General features: G+C 44.7%; 1 protein-coding gene across 1 annotated transcript in view; it reads right to left on the bottom strand.

Annotated features, from left to right (window-relative positions):
• Positions 1-23,427, bottom strand: part of LOC129813685 (myomegalin-like) — a 114,947-nt gene that overhangs the window by 77,950 nt on the left and 13,570 nt on the right. Inside the window, exon 5 of the mRNA XM_055866097.1 lies at positions 8,427-8,503. Within this exon, the coding sequence (XP_055722072.1) occupies positions 8,427-8,503 (77 nt within the window). The remainder of the gene's footprint in view (positions 1-8,426; positions 8,504-23,427) is intronic.

Here is a 23,427-nt window from a genome sequence, read left to right as displayed (position 1 = left end):
TACAGTAATCTAATGTTGATTAGCTGATCTGATGCTATCTCCATATTAATACAGTAATGTAATGTTGATTAGCTGATCTGATGCTATCTCCATATTAATACAGTAATGTTGATTAGCTGATCTGATGCTATCTCCATATTAATACAGTAATGTTGATTAGCTGATCTGATGCTATCTCCATATTAATACAGTAATGTAATGTTGATTAGCTGATCTGATGCTATCTCCATATTAATACAGTAATGTTGATTAGCTGATCTGATGCTATCTCCATATTAATACAGTAATGTAATGTTGATCAGCTGATCTGATGCTATCTCCATATTAATACAGTAATGTAAGGTTGATTAGCTGCCATGTGAGCAAGAAGGCCAGGGAACAGTATGATCCATTACACCAGCTGTGGAGCTCGCAGTGATTAGTAGCTTGCATGCTAACGACTCCGCTCCATCAGCCAAATATTTACTGCTGAGACCCCCTACCAGCACACACCACCTTTGATCATCAATCTATCCCAGGCTATGGACTCTAGGCTGGAGGCTATGGGTGGGGGGTTGAGGGCACGAGGCAAAAAAGTGGACCTTTAATCTCATAGCAATCTGATGAATACACAGAATATGTCAATCAAATTGATTCCCTTCCAGGGGGAGTATTAAATTCAAAGCCTAGCTGCAACAGCAGTGGTAGGGGTTCGGAGGGGGGTAAGGGTGGACGTGACAGGTATTGCCTTCCATATCCCTGTCTGCACGCCAAGATATCAGGGTTGCCCTTTTGGAGCTGGCGAGTGTGCGATCCCATTGGGACAGACACTCGGAGTACACATGTGTGTGAGTATGTGTGTGTGTCTGACTGTGCACGCTCCTGTGTGTGTGTGTGTGTGTGTATGTGTGTGTGTGTGTGTGTCTGACTGTGCACGCTCCTGTGTGTGTGTGTGTGTGTGTGTGTGTGTGTGTGTGTGTGTGTGTGTGTGTGTGTGTGTGTGTGTGTGTGTGTGTGTGTGTGTGTGTGTGTGTGTGTGTGTGTGTGTGTGTGTGTATCCAGTTCTCTCTCACTCCCCCAGCTGTTGTGTGAAACATGAGGTGAGGTGTTACCTCTAAACGGTTTGATTCTACCCTCTGAGGGACTCACTACTGATTACTGTTCTATGCCTACAGTCTCCTGCTATAGGCTTGTTATCCTGCTATAACACCATCTCTGTATGAGAAACAGCTTTGTTAATTCTCATCAAACAAAGACAAACACTCACCGTAAACACTTGAGCAAATTGTATGTCTGAATACCAGCAAAGCATTTCGCACGTAGTCATGGGTCTTTGGAAAACATTAAGAATATTGAATTCTATTGGTTTAGTACTATGCTACATACAGTAGGCGGGTCTCAAGGGGAATGTCAGGAAGAGTAAGAGGACAGTATTTTATTGGTGGATATGTGGCATTGGTGATGTCAACATTAGGCCATTGAGGCCATCCATTCACAATGCATACCGGCCAAGATGGCACCGACAGACATGGCAGCTCTGCTTCTAGCTCATAAGCAACTTTGAAGTATTTCGTTTTTTTGTGTGTTATTTCTTACATTACTAGCCCAGAACCTTTTTTTGTGTTTTATTACATACAGCCGGAAAGAACTTTTGATATCAGAGCTGCGGTAATTTACCAGCATTACGACCAGGAATACGACTTCCCCGAATTGGATCCTTTGTTCGTACCCCACAGGGCAATTGAACTTATCCCAGAGCCTGCTCCAAGACGCCACCGGCGGAGAAGAGAATTTCGGAGTGGACTTCTAGTCCGAGTCAGGAGGCGTGCACACCATCCACCGCTTCCGAGGATATTACTCGCTAATGTTCAGTCTCTGGACAATAAAGTAGACAAGCTCAGGGTGAGGATCTCCTTCCAGAGAGACATCAGGAACTGTAACATATTCTGTTTCACAGAATCATGGCTCTCTCGGGACATACTGTCCCCATCCATACAGCCAGCTGGGTTCTCAGTTCATCGTGCAAACAGGAATAAAGAACTCTCCGGGAAGAAGAAAGGCAGGGGTGTATGTTTCATAATTAACTACACATGGTGTGAATGTAATAACATACAGAAAGTCAAGTCCTTTTGTTCACCCGACCTAGAACACCTCACAATCAAATGCAGAAGGTATTACCTCCCAAGATAATTCTCTACGGTTATAGTCACAGCTGTGTATATTCCCCCTCAAGCCGAAACCACAACGGCCCTCAAGGAACTACACTGGACTTCATACAAACCGGAAACCACATATACTGAGGCCGCATTTATTGTAGCTGGGGATTTTAACAAAGCAAATTTGAGGAAAACGCTACCGAAGTTCTATCAACACATTGACTGTAGTACTCGCTTAGGAAAAACACTAGACCACTGCTACTCGCCTTTTCGAGATGCCTACAAGGCCCTCCCCCACCCCCCCTTTGCAAATCAGATCAAGACTCTATTTGTCACGCCCTGGCCTTATTATTCTTTGTTTTCTTTATTATTTTAGTTAGGTCAGGGTGTGACATGGGTAATGTTTATGTTTTGTTGGTTTTGGGTGTTTATTTGGTAAAGGGGTTATGGGGTGTAGTAGATGGTTTTGTGTTGAGTGTATATGTCTAGTGTTGTCTATGTTGGTTAGTTATCTAGGAGAGTCTATGGTTACCTGAATGAGTTCCCAATTAGAGACAGCTGATTTCGGTTGTCTCTGATTGGGAGCCTTATTTAGGGTAGCCATAGGCTCTCATTGGTTGTGGGTAATTGTCTATGTAAGAACGTTTGTAGCCTGTCTGTATGTGCACAACGTTTGTAGCTTCACGGTCGTTTTGTTGTTTTGTTGTTTGTATAGAGTTTTGTGTCGTGTTCATCTTCGTGTTGTTAAATAAAGAAGATGGCTTATTTTCCAACAGCTGCATTTTGGTCCGTCAATCCGCCACACGATCGTGACAGAATTACCCACCATAGGACCAAGCGGCATGGAAGGCGGCAACAGGACCTACCTACACAGGATCTCTGGAGTTGGGAGGACGAATTGGAAAGAGATGGACCTTGGGATCAACCTGGAGAATATCGCCTCCCTCGTGAAGAGCTGGAGGCAGCGAAAGCCGAGAGGAGGCGATATGAGGAGGCAGCACGGAGACAAGGCTGGAAACCCGTGAGTACACCCCAAAAATTTCTTGGGGGGGCCTTAAAGGGAGTGTGGCGAAGTCAGGTAGGAAACCTGCGCCTACTCCCTGTACTTACCGTGGAGAGCGGGAGTACGGGCAGACACCGTGTTACGCAGTAGAGCGCACGGTGTCTCCTGTACGCGTGCATAGCCCGGTTCGGTACATTTCAGCTCCACGTATCGGCCGGGCTAGACTGAGCGTTGAGCCGTATGTCATGAAGCCGGCCCAACGCATCTGGTCACCAGTGCGTCTCCTCGGGCCGGCGTACATGGCACCAGCCTTACGCATGGTGTCCCCGGTTCGCCTACATAGGCCGGTGCGGGTTATTCCACCTCCCCGCACTGGTCAGGCGACGGGGAGCATAGAACCAGGTAAGGTTGGGCAGGCTCGGCGTTCAAGGGAGCCAGTACGCCTGCACAGTCCGGTATTTCCGGCGCCACCTCCCCGCCCCAATCCAGTACCACCAGTGCCTCCTCCACGCACTAGCTATATGGTGCGTGTCTCCAGCCCTTTACCACCAGTGTCTAAACCACGCACCAAGCCTCCTGTGTGTCCCCAGAGTCCTGTGCGTCCTGTTGCTGCTCCCCGCACTAGCCCTGAGATGCGTGTCTCCAGCCCGGTGCCACCAGTCCCGGCACCACGCACCAGGCCTACAGTGCGCCTCAGCCGGCAGGAGTCTGCCGTCTGCACAGCGTTGACTGAACTGCTCGTCTCCCCAGCGCCATCTGAGCCATCCGTCTCCCCAGCGCCATCTGAGCCATCCGTCTCCCCAGCGCCATCTGAGCCATCCGTCTGCAATGAGCCTGCAAAGCCGCCCGTCTGCCATGAGCCTGCAAAGCCGCCCGTCTGCCATGAGCCCACTGAGCCGTCCGCCAGACAGGAGCCGCTAGAGCCGCCAGCCAGACAGGAGCCGCTAGAGCCGTCCGTCAGACAGGATCTGCCAGAGCCGCCAACCAGACAGGATCTGCCAGAGCCGCCAACCAGACAGGATCTGCCAGAGCCGCCAACCAGACAGGAGCAGCCAGATCAGTCAGCCAGCCATGAGCAGCCAGATCCGTCAGCTAGCCATGAGCAGCCAGATCCGTCAGCTAGCCATGAGCAGCCAGATCCGTCAGCTAGCCATGAGCAGCCAGATCCGTCAGCTAGCCATGAGCAGCCAGATCCGTCAGCTAGCCATGAGCAGCCAGATCCGTCAGCTAGCCATGAGCAGCCAGATCCGTCAGCTAGCCATGAGCAGCCAGATCCGTCAGCTAGCCATGAGCAGCCAGATCCGTCAGCTAGCCATGAGCAGCCAGATCCGTCAGCTAGCCATGAGCAGCCAGATCCGTCAGCTAGCCATGAGCAACCAGATCCGTCAGCCAGCCATGAGCAGCCAGATCCGTCAGCCAGCCATGAGCAGCCAGATCCGTCAGCCAGCCATGAGCAGCCAGATCAGTTAGCCAGCCATGAGCAGCCAGATCCGTTAGCCAGCCATGAGCAGCCAGATCTGTCAGCCAGCCATGGGCTGCCCCTTACCCTGGAGCTGCCCCTTACCCTGGTGCTGCCCCTTACCCTGGTGCTGCCCCTTACCCTGGTGCTGCCCCTTACCCTGGTACTGCCCCTTATCCTGGTACTGCCCCTGACCCTGGTACTGCCCCTTACCCTGGTACTGGTCCTTAGTCCGGAGCTGTCCCTTAGTCCGGAACTCCCCCTTAATGCAATGGGGTTAATGTGGAGGGGGGTCGTTTGGAGGAAGCCTAGGAGGTGGTTAGGTACTGTGGTGACGTGGGGACTACGACCAGAGCCGGAGCCGCCACCGTGGAGGGGAGCCCACCCAGACCCTCCCCTAGACTGTGTATGGTGCGCCCGGAGTTCGCGCCTCAAGGGGGGGGTTATGTCACGCCCTGGCCTTATTATTCTTTGTTTTCTTTATTATTTTAGTTAGGTCAGGGTGTGACATGGGTAATGTTTATGTTTTGTTGGTTTTGGGTGTTTATTTGGTAAAGGGGTTATGGGGTGTAGTAGATGGTTTTGTGTTGAGTGTATATGTCTAGTGTTGTCTATGTTGGTTAGTTATCTAGGAGAGTCTATGGTTACCTGAATGAGTTCCCAATTAGAGACAGCTGATTTCGGTTGTCTCTGATTGGGAGCCTTATTTAGGGTAGCCATAGGCTCTCATTGGTTGTGGGTAATTGTCTATGTAAGAACGTTTGTAGCCTGTCTGTATGTGCACAACGTTTGTAGCTTCACGGTCGTTTTGTTGTTTTGTTGTTTGTATAGAGTTTTGTGTCGTGTTCATCTTCGTGTTGTTAAATAAAGAAGATGGCTTATTTTCCAACAGCTGCATTTTGGTCCGTCAATCCGCCACACGATCGTGACACTATTTTGCTCCTCCCTTCCTATAGGCAAAAACTCAAACAGGAAGTACCCGTGCTAAGGTCTATTCAATTCTGGTCTGACCATGAATCCATGCTTCAAGATTGTTTTGATCACGCGGACTGGGATATGTTCCGGGTAGCCTCTGAGAATAACATTGACGTTTACACGGACACGGTGACTGAGTTCATCAGGAAGTGATTGGGGGATGTTGTTCCCACGGTGACTATTAAAACCTACCCAAAAACTGTGGATAGATGACAGCATTCACGCATAACTGAAAGCGCGAACCACCACATTTAACCATGACAAGGTGACAGGGAATATGGCTGAATACAAACAGCATAGTTTTTCCCTCTGTAAGGCAATCAAACAGGCAAAACGTCAGTACAGAGACAAAGTGGCATTGCAATTCAACGGCTCAGACACAAGACGTATGTGGCAGGGTCTACAGACAATCACGGATTACAAAGGGAGACACAGCCACGTCACGGACACCAACGTCTTGCTCCCAGACATCTAAACACAATATTCGCCTGCTTTGAGGATAACACAGTGCCATCGACGCCACCCATTCCAAAGAACTGTAGGTTCTCGTTCTCCGTGGCCAAAGTGAGTAAGACATTTAAGCGCATTAACCCTCTCATGGCTGCCGGCCCAGAAGGCATTCCTAGCCGCGTAGACCAGCTGGCTGCGTAGACCAGAGCATGCGTAGACCAGCTGTCTGGAGTGTTTACGGACATATTCAATCTCTCCCTATTCCAGTCTGCTGTCCCCACTTGCTTCAAGACGTCCACCATTGTTCCTGTACATAAGAAAGCAAAGGTAACTGAACTAAATTACTATCGCCCCGTAGCTCTCACTTCTGTCATCATGAAGTGCTTTGAGAGGCTAGTTTACCTGACACCCTAGACCCAATTCAATTTGTTTACCACGGCAATAGATCCACAGGCGATGCAATTGCCATCGCACTGCACAATGGCCTATCCCATCTGGACAAGAGGAATACCTACGTCAGAATGCTGTTCGTTGACTATAGCTCCATAGTACCCTCCAAGCTCATCATTGAGCTCGGGGCCCTGGGTCTGAACCCCGCCCTGTGCAACTGGGTCCTGGACCTCCTGACGGGCCGTCCCCAGGTGGTGAAGGTAGGAAACAAGGCCTCCACTTCACTGATCCTCAACACAGGGGCCCCACAAGGGTGCGTGCTCAGCCCCTTCCTGTACCCCCTGTTCACCCATGACTGCGTGGCCACTCACCCCTCCAACTCAATCATCAAGTTTGCAGACGACACAACAGTAGTAGGCCTGATTACCAACAATGATGAGACAGCCTACAGAGAGGAGGTGAGGGCTTTGGTGGAGTGGTGCCAGGAAAATAACTTCTCCCTCAAAGTTAACAAAACAAAGAAGCTGATCGAGGACTTCAGGAAACAGCAGAGGGAGCATGCCCCTATACACATCGACAGGACCACAGTGGAGGAGGTGGAAAGTTTTAAGTTCCTCTGCGTACACATCACTGACAATCTGAAAAGGTCCACCCACACAGACCATGTGGTAAAGAAGGCGCAACAGCGCCTCTTCAACCTCAGGAGGCTGAAGAAATTCGGCTTGGCCCCTAAGACCCTCAGAAACTTTTACAGATGCACAATTGAGAGCATCCTGTTGGACTGTTTCACCGCCAGGTATGGCAACTGCACCGCCCGCAACTGCAGGGCTCTCCAGAGGGTGGTGCGGTCTGCCCAACGTATCACCGGGGCAACATGACCTGCCCTCCAGGACACCTGCAGCACCCGATGTCACAGGAAGCCCAAAAAGATCATCAAGGACAACCCCACTATCATCCAGAAGGCGAGGTCAGTACAGGTGCATCAAAGCTGGGACCGATAGACAGAAAAATTGCTTCTATCTCAAGGCCATCAGACTGTCAAATAGCCATCACTAGCAGGCTACCACCCGGTTACTCAACCCTGCACCTTAGAGGCTGCTGCCGTTTATACATAGACATGGACTCACTAGTCACTTTAATAATGTTTACATACTGCTTTACTCATCTCAAATGTATACACCGTATTCTATTCTACTGTATTTTAGTCAATGCCACTCCGACATTGCTCGACCTAATATTTACAGTTGAAGTCGGAACTTTACATACACTTAGGTTAGAGTCATTACAACTTGTTTTTCAACCGCTCCACAAATTTCCTGTTAACAAACTATAGTTTTGGTAAGTCAGTTAGGACATCTACTTTGTGCATGATACAAGTAATTTTTCCAACAATTGTTTACAGACAGATTATATAATTTATAATTCACTGTATCACAATTCCAGTGGGTCAGAAGTTACACTAATTTGATTGTGCCTTTAAACAGCTTGGAAAATTCCTGAAAATGATGGCATGGCTGTAGAAGCTTCTGATAGGCTTATTTACATCATTTGAGTCAATTGAAGGTGTACTTTTGGATGTATTTCAAGGCCTACCTTGAAATTCAGTGCCTTTTTACTAGATATCATGGGAAAATCAAAAGAAATTAGCCAAGACCTCAGAAGAAAATTGGAGACGTCCCACAAGTCTGGTTCATCCCTAAACTTCCGAGTTCAACTGTATATCTTTCTTAATTCCATTCTTTTACTTTTAGATACTGTATGTGTATTGTTGTGAACTACTAGATACTACTGCATTGTTGGAGCTAGGAACACAAGCATTTTCCTACATCCGCAATAACATCTGCTAAATATGTGTATGTGACCAATACAATTTGATTTTATTTGATCTGTTGGTTGGCTGTCAGTCTACATTGCAATTTAATTTGACGTAAAAAGTGTCAGATTCTCAGATCAGATGACTGTTCAATACATTCAACGGTCAACTGTTAGTCTGGATGTGTCGTACTGGACTTACAGAGCCTTGTCAAGAAGGTCTTGTTTCTCCTGTAACTCTTGCTTCAAGCTCTCCACTTCTACCTTCAACTCGATGTTCTGGAACACAGGGAGAATAGAACATGACATCAGACTGGAATTATGTTTGATAGAAAAAATGACATCAATATTGTCGTCGTTGTCACCGTCATCATCATCATCATCAACATCATCACCACCATCATCATCATCATCATCATCATCCTCACCCACATCATAACGATTAATCTCAAAAGACAAGGAATATCAAATAGAAACTTTAAAACAAGTCAATGAAGTCATAGAAACTCAAAGAAGTGCAGGCACCATTAGTACAATTACTGTAAAACACAGGAAGAGAGTAGAGGACGGGCTCATTGTAATGGCTGGAATGGAATTAATAGAATGGTATCAAACACAAACATATGGAAACCACATGTTTGACTCCGTTCCATTAATTCCATTCCGCCCATTACAATGAGCCCTTCTGCCTATAGCTCCTCCCACCAGCCTCCACTGACCTGTACTGCCTTGCAAAGACCCCTGATGCCCAGAGGAACGATATACCCTATTACTCTCCTGGAAACTCCTACCTTCTAAATGCATCTAGTGCTTGTCCTGTACAGTATCCAGTGTCTTCTATCCCCCTCCAACACCATCCCACAGCTAAACAGCAACAGCAACCCTACATGCACAACCTGTCCTCTCTCCTTCTCACCCACAACCCCCAAATACCTTCACCATCTACACCTGACCCCCACACCCCTCCTATGCTGCATCAATTTTCCTCCTTCCCTCCCCCTCTCTCTGCTGTATCAATCAGAGTGGTGTGGTGTGTAAACGTAACATTAGTAGGGAACATGGTTCTCTCCTGTCACAGATGTTATATTTTATGATGGGACATGCTGCCAGGAAACCCAGACTTTTTGGAGGTTACCAAAAATCTATAATGTCCTGTCCATTGCACACTTTACTTGAAACCTATCAAAGTTTAACAAAGAATGCATGTTTCACATACTATCAATTAATAGCATAAACATGTATCAATCTGGACTGGTCCCAGATCTGTTAGAGATCTTGCTAACATCAGCTCTTTGCCACATCTCACACCAGTGCAAAGCTCATTTTTAATATATCCTTTATTTAACTAGGCAAGTCAGTTAAGAACACATTTTTATTTACAATGACGGCCTACACCGGCCAAACCGGGACGACACTGGGCCAATTGTGCACCGCTCTATGGGACTCCCAATAACAGCCGGTTGTGATACAGCCTGGACTCAAACCAGGGTGTCTGTAGTGACCGCTCTAGCACTGAGATGCAGTGCCTTAGACCGCTGCACCACTCAGGAGCTAGTACAGGATTACAAAACGTATCCAGGCCTTTCAACAGCCCTGGTTCCATTGCCAAACATACATTTTATTAGGCTACTGTGTAAATACAACATAAAGTGATTCTATTTTCATCATTATAAAGGTAAAATGTCATTACCCTCACCTCACAATGGAGAGTAACTAACTGTTAGGCTCACATACTTAAACCAGGGGGAAGGCAGAGCATCTCTGGGGCTTATACCAAGGGTCAGGGGTTAAAGTACACACTTATGTGCTCTGACAGCCACGGTGAACCAGAATAGGGTTCTGAGCTAGGACAGGGCCTTTAGGATAGGGATTTGGGATATGGAAAATGGATTGGCAATGTGACTGGGAATGAATGGTGAGGTTAAATGGTCCAGCTGTGACCCTGGACAGGGATAGGACACCAGCGTCTCTCCCTCTCTCTTTCGGGTTATTGTTTCTTATTTCTGTCCTCTTTCTCTTATCTCTCTTTTCACTCTTTGAAATTCAAACTGTATCCTATTCTTACTTTTTCTCTCAATATTTTGTATTCCATTTCTCTCATTTCCTGTCTCCCACTTCCTTCCATCTCTCTCACTCTGTCAGACCTGTATGTAGTATTATAGTACTTCCCCCAGTCTATTGACATTTAGAATCTGCTCTGTCTTCTAGCCAGAGAGGTATTCCAGTTTATCACACCTTCATAGCAAAACTATCTGTCTGTCCTTAACACTCACACTGACCCTGGATACATGTGCACACACAGAGTAAGCAGAACCCCAGTGCACGTGTCACTAGCGCTCACCCACACTGAAACTGGCATCACATCAAGATACCTAAAACAACAGGGGCTCTGGCCTTTTGGACTGGTATTGACACACAACCGTTAATTCATGACTACGCTGTGTCCTTACAGTGTGAAATATACATCTTTTTGATCTCTAACATTATACATTTAGGAAATACTTCAGCAAAACAAAAGCAATGTTCGTAAGATAACATTTTACATAAACATTTTATCAGTTTAGCAGACGTTGTTATCCAGAGAGACTTACAAAGCATCACAATGCATGTGCTCTTACACAAAGTGTCGCTACAATAGCCAAAGTCACGTGAACAAATTGAAATTAATTTAAACGCATTTCACATTACTTTTCACATCATTAGACACTGCTTGACAGACAGTAACCGGGATGTTTTCCTGTTATCCACACAGCTCTAAATATAGGAGTCCATGGTGCACCTGCTATTCCTGCCCCCCCCCCCCCCCCCCCCCCCCCGCCCACTCGGCCCACAGTAACAGTTCCCCTTATAACTAGATATGCACTGGAGTGGTACAAGGCTGCCTGATTGGGCGAGACATGGGGTTAAGAGTATAGTGCTAGGCCTAGTCGCTGACACACACACCTAGCCATGCAGTCACACACGCATACAGTGGGGTCTGAAACACCCTTGATAAAGATGAGCGATAATGACTGTATAAAATATATTATTTAAATACTGAGCTATATTGTATGTTCAAAAAAAGTATATACTTTTATACTAATACAATTGCTCAGAGAAAGATATTTTGTTTAACAAGTAATACAAAACTATACCAAAAAGGTAGAGGTAACAATTATTGACATCCCATAAGATTCTAGGAATATTTGGTCCCATATTCACAGCACGCAATGATTACATTAAGCTTGTGACTCTACAAACTTGTTGGATGCATTTGCAATTTGTTTTGGTTGTGTTTCAGATTATTTTGTGCCCAATAGAAATGAATGGTAAATAATGTAATGTGTCATTTTGGAGCCACTTTTATTGTAAATAAGAATAGAATGTGTCTAAACACTTCTACATTAATGTGGATGCTACCATGATTATGGATAATCCTGAATAATGATGAGTGAGAAAGTTACAGAGGGTCAAAGATCATACCCCCAAGACATGCTAACCTTCCCTGTTATTAGTAATGGTGAGAGGTTAGCATGTGTTGGGGGTATGACATTTGACCCTCTGTAACTTTCTAAATCATCATTAATCACGATTCAAGTGACTCCATAATAACACAATACATGATTTACCATTAATTTCTATTGGGCACAAAATAATCTGAAACACAACCAAAACTAACTGCAAATTCATATTTCATTGAAATATGCTAGAAATATGAGACCAAATACTAAACTTTTGACTACTTTATTTATAAGAATCTTAAAGTAACTTTGAGAAAAAAAAATTCTCAGAGCAATTGTATTAGTATAAAATAATATAATTTCCCCCCAAGATGTATCATACAATATAGATCAGTATTTGAATTATATATCCTTTACAGTCATTATTGCTAATCTTTATCAAGGGTGTGAATTATTTTGACGCCACTTATGAACACAATTCTGAAGACATGCACCCACATATTTGCCACAGATCTATCCCTACACTGACATGCATGTGTAACCGATGTGAAATGGCTAGCTAGTTAGCGGGGTGCGCGCACATAGCGTTTCAATCGCTGATGTCACTCGCTCTGAGACCTTGAAGTAGTTGTTCCCCTTGCTCTGCAAGGGCCGCGGCTTTTGTGGAGTGATGGGTAAAGATGCTTCGAGGGTGACTGTTGTCAAAGTGTGCAGAGGGTCCCTAGTTCGAGCCCAGGTAGGGGTGAGGAGAGGGACGGAAGCTGTTACACAGATAACGGGATGAAAGCAAGCAAGTCAAACCCATTGCAGAATAACAAATGTGTTGAAGAAAATATTGCACTCAATCTTGGACTATATATAGAAATCCTCTCCCTCCCACTCTGAGCAGGGAGTGTAAACTGAGACAACAGAAACGGTGCCAGGAAATCAACTACATCAAGCAGATCAACAAAGAAACAATCCCAAGGCCAAATTAACTTAATTACTGTATCTGAGACACTGAGACACTGGGCATCTGCTTTTAACTTACATTTGGTTGAGTTGTTAACTATCATGAATTCAACGTGAAATCAACAAAACATGTCACCATGTCATTGGATTTAGGTAAAAAGTTGGGTCCAAAAAATATCTAACTCCCATATGTTGATTACTTTTTTCAAATCCAATCAGTTTCCCCACCTTTATTCAATGTCCTCATATAGATTGTTTTGTTGAAATGAGGTGGAAACAACATTGATTCAACCAGTTTTTGCCCAGTGGGAAGTGACAGCATTATCATATGGTCTTGCATGGACCGGGAGTGACACGACCATAGAGCTCCTATTAAATTAGTCATTCCTAATTCTATGGACATGTAGAAGAAAAAATATATACTAGCGACTAGTAACTTGCAGGAGCTGAGGCCCAGCAGGATGACTTAGTCAAGCGTGATGACTCAGTCATGATTTACAGTGCTTTGCGAAAGTATTCACCCTCCTTGACATTTTTCCTATTTTGTTCCCTTACAACCTGGAATTAAAATAGATTTTTGGGGGGTTTGTGTCAGTTGATTTACACAACATGCCTACCACTTTGAAGATGCAAAATATTTGTTATCGTGAAACAAACAAGAAATAAGACCACATTTTTTTAACTTGTTCATGCATAACTATTCACCCCCCAAAGTCAATACATTGTAGAGCCACCTTTTGCAGCAATTACAGCTGCAAGTCTCTTGGAATATGTCTCTATAAGCTTGGCACATCTACTGGGATTTTTGCCCATTCTTCAAGGCAAAACTGCTCCAGGTCCTTCAAGTTGGATGGGTTCCACTGGTGTACAGCAATCTTTAAGTCATACCACAGATTCTCAATTGGATTGAGGTCTGGGCTTTGACTAGGCCATTCCAAGACATTTAAATGTTTCCCGTTAAACCACTCGAGTGTTGCTTTAGCAGTATGCTTAGGGTCATTGTCCTGCTGGAAGGTGAACCTCCATCCCAGTCTCAAATCTCTGGAAGACTGAAACAGATTTCCCACAAGAATTTCCCTGTATTTTGTGCCATCCATCATTCCTTCAAATCTGACCAGTTTCCCAGTCCCTGCCGATGAAAAACATCCCCACAGCATGATGCTGCCACCACCATGCTTTACTGTGGGGTGTTGGGTTTGTGCCAGACATAGTGTTTTCCTTGATGGCCAAAAAGCTCTATTTTAGTCAGAGTAGCTACTTCCGTATGTTTGGGGAGTCTCCCACATGCCTCCTGGCGAACACCAAACCTGTTTGAGTATTTTTTTCTTTAAGCAATGGCTTTATTATGGCCACTCTTCTGTAAAGCCCAGCTCTATGGAGTGTACGACTTAAAGTGGTCCTATGGACAGATACTCCTATCTCCTCTGTGGAGCTTTGCAGCTCCTTCAGGGTTATCTTTGGTCTCTTGTTGCCTCTCTGATTAATGCCCTCCTTGCCTGGTCCGTGATTTTTAGTGGGCGGCTCTTGGCAAGTTTGTTGTGGTGCCATATTCTTTCCATTTTTTAATAATGGATTTAATGATGCTCCGTGGGATGTTCAACGTTTTGGATATTTTTTTATAACCCAATCCTGATCTGTACTTCTCCACAACTTTGTCCCTGACCTGTTTGGAGAGCTCCTTGGTCTTCATGGGGCCATTTGCTTGGTGGTGCCCCTTGCTTAGTGGTGTTGCAGACTCTGGGGCCTTTCAGAACAGGTGTATATATACTGAGATCATGTGACAGATTATGTGACATTTAGATTGCACACAGGTGGACTTTATTTAAATAATTATATGACTTCTGAAGGTAATTGGTTGCACCAGATCTTATTTAGGGGCTTCATAGCAAAGGGGGTGAATACATATGCACGCACCACTTTTCCGTATTTTTTTGTTGCTGCATTTTTTGAAACAAGTCATTTTATTCATTTCACTTCACCAATTTGGACTATTTTGTGTATGTCCGTTACATGAAATCAACATAAAAATCCATTTAAATTACAGGTTGTAATGCAACAAAATAGGAAAATCGCCAAGGGGGTGAATACTTTTGCAAGGCACAGTATGAGATAGCCCACAGATGGTCAGCCATCCAAACTATCGCAGGGGTCCATCACACCTGTGGTAATTTCTAGGAAGGGACGTTCCCATCTCACAGAACGCTGGGAGCGTGGACACCGTTGAAGGTGTGAAGACATAATGAAACGTGAAATTGACTGAATGAATGTTACTGTGTGAATGAAATTGTCATGCTTGGATTGTTTCAAATGTTCCTAAAGAGCTATAAATGTTGATATGTTTCATTGTGCTGGATTTTTTGTTAATTTGTTTATTGGACGGCGGTCAGTTCAAAGTGGGAGCAACGCAGATGTACACTCCTATCATTGAGATGAGAGCAGTGATGATTAGATCCAAGAATGCGTGTGTTGCCTTTTGTTGTAATGTTTTGTGCCGTGCAAAGTGATGTTAATTAGACGATATGAGACACTGGGATTTGGCTGGGTTGGCACTTTGCTCATGGAGTCAATGTAATTCTCCTGGCGTAGCGTTCTGTTACACTATAGTGTGTTTTTATACATAACCCATAGACTTTTAGATATTTTGTGTCTTATGGCAACCGCCATCGATAAAAGACAGTACTGTGCAGCCGTCTTCATCGACCTGGCCAAATCTTCCGCATTCTTATCGGCAGACTCAATAGCCTCGGTTTCTCAAATGACGGCCTCGCCTGGTTCACCAACTACTTCTCAGATAGAGTTCAGTTTGTCAAATCGGAGGGCCTGTTGTCCGGACCTCTGGCAGTCTCTATGGGAGTGCCACAGGGTTCAATTCTCGGGTCGACTCTTTTCTCTGTATATATCAATGATGTTGCTCTTGCTGCTGATGATTCTCTGATCCACCTCTACGCAGACGACACCATTCTGTATACTTCTGGCGCTTCTTTAGACACTGTGTTAACAAACCTCCAAACGAGCTTCAATGCCATGCAACACTCCCTCCGTGGCCTCCAACTGCAAGTAAAACTAAATGCAAGCTCTTCAACCGATTGCTGCCCGCACCCACCCAACCAGCATCACTACTCTGGACGGTTCTGACATAGCATAAGTGAACAACTACAAATACCTAGGTGTCTGGTTAGACTGTAAACTCTCCTTCCAGACACACATTAAGCATCTACAATCCAATTTTAAATCTAGAAATGGCTTCCTATTTTGCAACAAAGCCTCCTTCACTCATGCTGCCAAACATACCCTCGTAGAACTGATTATCCTACCGATCCTTGACTTCGGCGATGTCATTTACAAAATAACCTTCAACACTCTATTCAGCAAATTGGATGTAGTCTATCACAGTGCCATCCGTTTTGTTACCAAAGCCCCATATACTACCCACCACTGCTCTCGTTGGCTGGCCCTCGCTACATATTCGGCGCCAAACCCACTGGCTTCAGGTCATCCAGGTCATCTATAAGTCTATGCTAGGTAAAGCCCCACCTTATCTCAGCTCACTGGTCACCATAGCAACACCCACCCGTTGCACACGCTCCAGCAGGTATATTTCACTGGTCATCCCCAAAGCCAACACCTCCTTTGGCCGCCTTTCCTTACAGTTCTCTGCTGCCAATGACTGGAACAAATTGCAAAAATCACTGAAAGCTGGAGACTAATTGTACCTGTACACAGCCCATCTGTAAATAGCACACCCAACTGCCTCATCCTCATGAGGAAGGGGGCGGCAGGGTAGCCTAGTGGTTAGAGCGTTGGACTAGTAACCAAAAGGTTGCAAGTTCAAATCCCCGAGCTGACAAGGTACAAATCTGTCGTTCTGCCCCTGAACAGGCAGTTAACCCACTGTTCCTAGGCCGTCATTGAAAATAAGAATTTGTTCTTAACTGACTTGCCTAGTTAAATAAAGGTATAAAATAAAAATATTGTTATTTTTTTGTTGTTGCTTTTTTGCACCCCAGTATCTCTATTTGCACATCATCATCTGCACTTCTATCACTCCAGTATTAATGCTAAATTGTAATTATTTCGCCTCTATATTGCCTTACCTCCCTAATCTTATTACATTTGTACACACTGTACATAGACTTTTTATATTATGTTATTGACTTTACATTTGTTTATCCCATGTGTATCTCTGTGTTGTTGTTGTTGTCGCACTGCTTTGTTTTATCTTGGCCAGGTCGCAGTTATAAATGAGAACTTGTTCTCAACTGGCTTACCTGGTTAAATAAAGGTGAAATAAAACATTTATAAAAAATGAAAGACTTCTGGTATGTACTATTTGTCAATTGTATTCTTATTGTGTAACTGTAATACATCTGATTACGTTTAAATGGATATGAACCGTAGTCCTCATACTTCAGAATAATATTCCTTTAATTATTATTTTGTGAATGGTCTAATGGTAATTATAAACCGGGTGGTTCGAGCAGTGAATTTTGATTGGCTGACAGCCGTGGTATATCAGAACGTACACCACGGGTTCGATTATTTTTTTTTTACTGCTCTAATTACATTAGTAACCCGTTTATAATAGCAATAATGCACCTTGGGCGTTTGTGGTATATGGCCAATATACCTTGGATAAGGGCTGAATCCAGGCACTCCGCGTTGCATCGTGCTTAAGAACAGCCCTTAGCTGTGGTATATTGGACATATTCCACACCCCCTCATGCCTATTGCTTAATTATAACATGATAAAACATGAAAGTGTCAGTTTGGTCAAACCTCTTTCTACTCAATTAGCTGTGGCATGCACGATAGAGGATAAGGCAGAGCACATTCAGGTCTTGTTTATTTGGATCAGGTCAGCCATCTTGTTTATTTGGATAAGGTCAGCCATCTTGTTTATTTGGATAAGGTCAGCCATCTTGTTTATTTGGATCATATCAACCATCTTGTTTGCATGATTCTCATATCAGAGGTTTACTGATGATCAGGGAGGAGATTAAGGGCTGAAGAAGAATGTATTGGAAGAATGTAGACACACACACAATCACACACACACACACACAGACGAAAGCAAGCATGAAAGCACACAAACACACACATACACACACACAGCACATTGCCACGCACACTAATCTCTATACCTCCCTGGAGTGGTGGCCTATAGGGATTCTGGAGAAGGGACCAATTATGGATTTGACCATTTCCATACGCACCCAGACAACAGCTGGCTCACAGAGTCACCTTACACATACACACAGACCTAGAACACACAAGCTCAGTGACTTTCAATGTGGCACCGTCATAGGATGCCACCTTCCTGACGGACAAATCTAGGTTTGGCGGATGCCAGGAGAACACCACCTGCCAGAATGCATAGAGCCAATCGTAGAGTTTGGTGGAGGAGGCTTAATGGTGTGGGGCTGTTTTTCATGGTTTGGGCCCCTTAGTTCCAGTGAAGGGAAATCTTAATGCTACAGCAATACAATGACATTCTAGAGCCCTCAAACTCAACTCTGCACATCAAAGCCAGTTCCACTGCATTTTTTCATTGTTCCCCTCTAATCAGGGACTTATTTAGACCAGGTACACCAGGTTTCTCCAATTAATTATCAGGTAGAACAGAAAACCAGCAGGCTCCAGACCTCTTAGGGTAAGAGTTGAGTACCCTTATTCTAAACGATTCTGTGCTTCCAAATTTGTGGCAACAGTTTGGGGAAGACCCTGTGCTCTTTCAGCATGACAATTCCCCCGTTCACAAAGCGAGGTCCATACAGAAATAGTTTTTTGAGATCAGTGTGGAAGAACTTGACTGGCCTGCACAGAGCCCTGACCTCAACGCCATCAAACACCTTTGGGATAAATTGGAACGCCGACTGTGAGCCAAGCCTAATTGCCCAACATCAGTTGCCGACCTCACTAAGGCTCTTGTGGCTGAGTGGAAACAAATGACCACAGCAATGTTCAGACATCTAGTGGAAAGCCTTCCCAGAAGAGTGGAGGCTGTTATAGCTGCAAAGGGGGGACCAACTCCATATTAAAGCCCATGATTTTGGAAAGAGATGTCCACATACTTTCGGTAATGTAGTGTATATATGATCTCACACACCCTCCCCTCACACCCCCTTTTAACATGCATCTCGGAGGTCAGATGAGGCAGCAGGCTACCATCTCGTACCCCAGACTGCTGCCCTTTCCCTGGGATTAGGAGCTGTCTGTGTGCCAACCTGAGGGTGAGACCAGCCTAGGAGCTGTGTGTGTGTGTGTGTGTGCGTGGGTGGGTTCCAAAAGTCCTCACAAGGACAGTAAAAAAAGGAAGGAAAAAGGTCAACACCCAACCCTAACCCGCAAATATAGACAATTTGCTATAAGCTATAATCAAAGACTGGGGTTGGAGGATTGTTTTTTGTTGCCTGATTTTGATATGTTTCTGCTTATAATTTCCTCCATTTTGGAAGGCTATTTTTTAGTAAACATGTCTATAATTAGATACATGTAGTTTCGCTTTTGTCATTATATGTTGCCCTAGAAGACTAAACATAATAATGTAATATAGATCAATAGAATAAATGCTTCAATCTAGTTGACATCGATAAAGTTTCCTCGGTCATCTTTCGGGGAGCAAAGACACGTAGGGACCGGGGAGAAATTACAATAACGCAAAAACAAAGGGAAATATTTTCAGTGCAAAATGTCCAAATTACATCAGTTTGACTGGATGTAAGGGAAAAGAAAGCTGTGAAAAAGACCCAATGTGTTTTTGATAAGATTTCAGGTCGACTTTGATGCATATTTTATGTGGTTGAAACGCTATCTGCTTATTCGATGAAGACATCCCCCCCAATCAGACACCTCGACGTCCCCGAAAGAACTTCATTGGAATCTATGTAAACTGGAAACCACATATCCTGAGGCTGCATTTATAGTAGATGGTAATTTTAACAAGGCTAATCTGAAAACAAGGCTTTCTAAATTTTATCAGCATATCGAATGCGCGACCCGGGCTGGGAAAATTCTGGATTATTGTTACTCTAACTTCCACGACGCATACAAAGCCATCCCTCGCCCTCCTTTCGGCAAATCTGACCACGACTCCATTTTGTTGCTCCCAGCCTATAGACAGAAACTAAAACAGGAAACGCCCGTGCTCTGGTCTGTTCAACGCTGGTCTGACCAATCGCATTCCACGCTTCAAGATTGCTTCGATCACGTGGACTGGGATATGTTCCGGATGGTTTCAAACAACAACATTGATGCATACGCTGATTCGGTGAGCGAGTTTATTAGCAAGTGCATCGGTGAAGTTGTACCAACAGCGACTATTAAAACTGTCCCCAACCAGAAACCGTGGATTGATGGCAGCATTCGCGCAAAACTGAAAGCGCAAACCACTGCTTTTAATCATGGCAAGGCGACCGGAAAAATGACCGAATACGAACAGTGCTATTCTCTCAGCAAGGCAATCAAACAAGCTAAGCGTCAGTATAGAGACAAAGTAGAGTCGCAATTCAACAGCTCAGACATGAGAGGAATGTGGCAGGGTCTACAGTCAATCACGGACTACAAAAATAAAAGCAGCCCCGTCGCAGACCCCGATGTCTTGCGCCCAGACAAACTAAACAACTTATTTGCTCGCTTTGAGGACAATACAGTGCCAACGACACGGCCCGCTACCAAAACCTGCGGACTCTCCTTCACCGCAGCCAACGTGAGTAAAACATTTAAACGTGTTAACCATCGCAAGGCTGCCGGCCCAGACAGCATCCCTAGCCGCGTCCTCAGAGCATGCGCAGACCAGCTGGCTGGTGTGTTTACGGACATATTCAATCAATCCTTATCCCAGTCTGCTGTTCCCCCATGCTTCAAGCGGGCCAGCATTGCTCCTGTTCCCAAGAAAGCTAAGGTAACTGAGCTAAACGACTATCGCCCCGTAGCACTCACTTCCGTCATCATGAAGTGCTTTGAGAGACTAGTCAAGGATCATATCACCTCCACCTTACCTGACACCCTAGACCCACTCCAATTTGCTTACCGCCCCAATAGGTCCACAGACGACGCAATCGCAATCACACTGCACACTGTGTGATTGCTAACCCATCTGGACAAGAGGAATACCTATGTAAGAATGCTGTTCATCGACTACAGCTCAGCATTTAACACCATAGTACCCTCCAAATTCGTCATTACACCATAGTACCCTCCGAACCCCCTCTGTGCAACTAGGTCCTGGACTTCCTGACAGGCCGCCCCCAGGTGGTGAGGGTAGGAAACAACATCTCCACCCCGCTGATCCTCAACACTGGGGCCCCACAAGGGTGCGTTCTCAGCCCTCTCCTGTACTCCCTGTTCACCCATGACTGTGTGGCCATGCACGCCTCCAACTCAATCATCAAGTTTGCAGACGGCACTACAGTGGTAGGCTTGATTATTTCAACCTACAGGGAGGAGGTCAGGGCACTCGGAGTGTGGTGTCAGGAAAACAACCTCACACTCAACGTCAACAAAAGAAAGAGATGATCGTGGACTTCAGGAAAAAGCAGAGGGAGCACCCCCTTAATAACCACACCGACGGGACAGTAGCGGAGAAGGTGGAAAGTTTTAAGTTCCTCGGCCTATACATCACGGATGAACTGAAATGGTCCACCCACACAGACAGTGTGGTGAAGAAGGCGCAACAGTGCTACTTCAACCTCAGGAGGCTGAAGAAATTTGGCTTGTCACCAAAAACACTCAAACTTTTACAGATGCACAATCGAGAGCATCCTTTCGGGCTGTATCCCTGCCTGATACGGCAACTGCTCCGCCCACAACCGCAAGGCTCTCCAGAGGGTAGTGAGGTCTGCACAACGCATCACCGGGGGCAAACTACCTGCCCTCCAGGACACCTACACCACCCGATGTCACAGGAAGACCAAAAAGATCATCAAGGACAACAACCACCCGAGCCACTGCCTGTTCACCCCGCTATCCTCCAGAAGGCGAGGTCAGTACAGGTGTATCAAAGCTGGGACCGAGAGACTGAAAAACAGCTTCTATCTCAAGGCCATCAGACTGTTAAACAGTCATCACTAACATTGAGTGGCAGCTGCCAATATACTGACTCAAATCTCTAGCCACTTTAATTATTAAAAATGTGATGTAATAAATGTATCACTAGTCACTTTAAACAATGCCACTTTATATAATGTTTACATACCCTACATTACTCATCTCATATGTATATACTGTATTCTATACCATCTACTGCATCTTGCCTATGCCGTTCGGCCATCGCTCATCCATATATTTATATGTACATATTCTTATTCATTCCTTACACTTGTGTGTATAAGATAGTTGTTGTGAAATTGTTAGATTACTTGTTAGATGTTACTGCATGGTCGGAACTAGAAACACAAGCATTTCACTACACTCGCATTAACATCTGCTAACCATGTGTATGTGACCAATAAAATTAGATTTGATATCACCTCCACAAATGGTATCTAACTGAGCACTGCATTCTCTCAAGACGCTGGAATAAAAAAATCATATTTCTACGCTCCTGGTCCCGAGTCAAAATGTAGCCAACATTTGGTGCATCATTTTACTGCAAGAAATGCTTCATTCTGCAGGAGTTATCATTAAGGCTATGTGAGAGGTTATAGACCTACAGTCAGTGTCCAGATTTCAGTTTCCATTTAACACGTCAAAACAGTAGGCTACAGTTCCCTTGACGTGCCATAGTATGGGGTCAATTTCACGCCATACGTATTGAATTCAAAATAAAATAAAGTTAGAATGTAAACATTATATTGTCGAGGATGGGTGAAATAATGGATGTTGAAATCAAAAACCAAACAATTGCGGCACCGGAGTGCCAAGTCTAGGACAAAAAGGCTTCTCAACAGTTTTTACCCCCAAGCCATAAGACTCCTGAACAGGTAACCATATGGTTACCCGGACTATTTGCCTTGTGTGACCCCCCCCCCCAACCCCTCTTTTTACACTGCTGCTTCTCTCTGTTTATCTTACATGCATAGTCCCTTTAACTATACATTCATGTACATACTACCTAAATGGCCCGACCCACCAGTGCTCCTGCACATTGGCTAACCGGGCTATCTGCATTGTGTCCCACCACCCGCCAACCCCTCGTTTTACGCTTCTGCTACTCTCTGTTCATCATATATGCATAGTCTCTTTAACCATACCTACATGTACATACTACCTCAATAAGCCTGACTGACCGGTGTCTGTATATAGCCTTGCTACTCTTGTTTTCAAATGCCTTTTTACTGTTGTTTTATGTCTTTACTTACCTATTGTTCACTTAATACCTTTTTTGCACTATTGGTTAGAGCCTGTAAGTAAGCATTTCACTGTAAGTTCTACACCTGTCGTACGTGACAAATAAACTTTGATTTGATTTGATTTGGAATTGAAAGCGAATGTGTAGAATTGTAAACAAAAATAAGACATCAAAAGCAAAACCCCAAAACGTGTAAGTAAATCATTTTAAAGCGAGAGCAAAACTCTATGACAAATTATTAAAAAAAAGATTTGAAAACGAATGCAAAAATTGTTTTTGGTTAAACATTCGAGCAACCAATCAAATTGAATACTTTTTGCCTACGCTCTTGCCTACATGTACTACCTTTTGGTTACGCTACTCGTATCTTTGCTTTCGATGTCTGTTTCTTTGCTTTCACTGCCAGTCTTTTCGATTGCGAGTTTTGGCCTGATTTTCCCGTGAAGGGCGGGGTTTAGAGGGAGGCGTAGACAATGAGTCTCCATTGGTCTGCTAGCTTTGGATTGACGGTTCGTCTTAACCCA

This window comes from Salvelinus fontinalis, chromosome 17 (genome assembly GCF_029448725.1).
Source record: "Salvelinus fontinalis isolate EN_2023a chromosome 17, ASM2944872v1, whole genome shotgun sequence".
Lineage (NCBI taxonomy): Eukaryota > Metazoa > Chordata > Actinopteri > Salmoniformes > Salmonidae > Salvelinus > Salvelinus fontinalis.
This window is presented reverse-complemented; position numbering and strand designations above follow the sequence as displayed.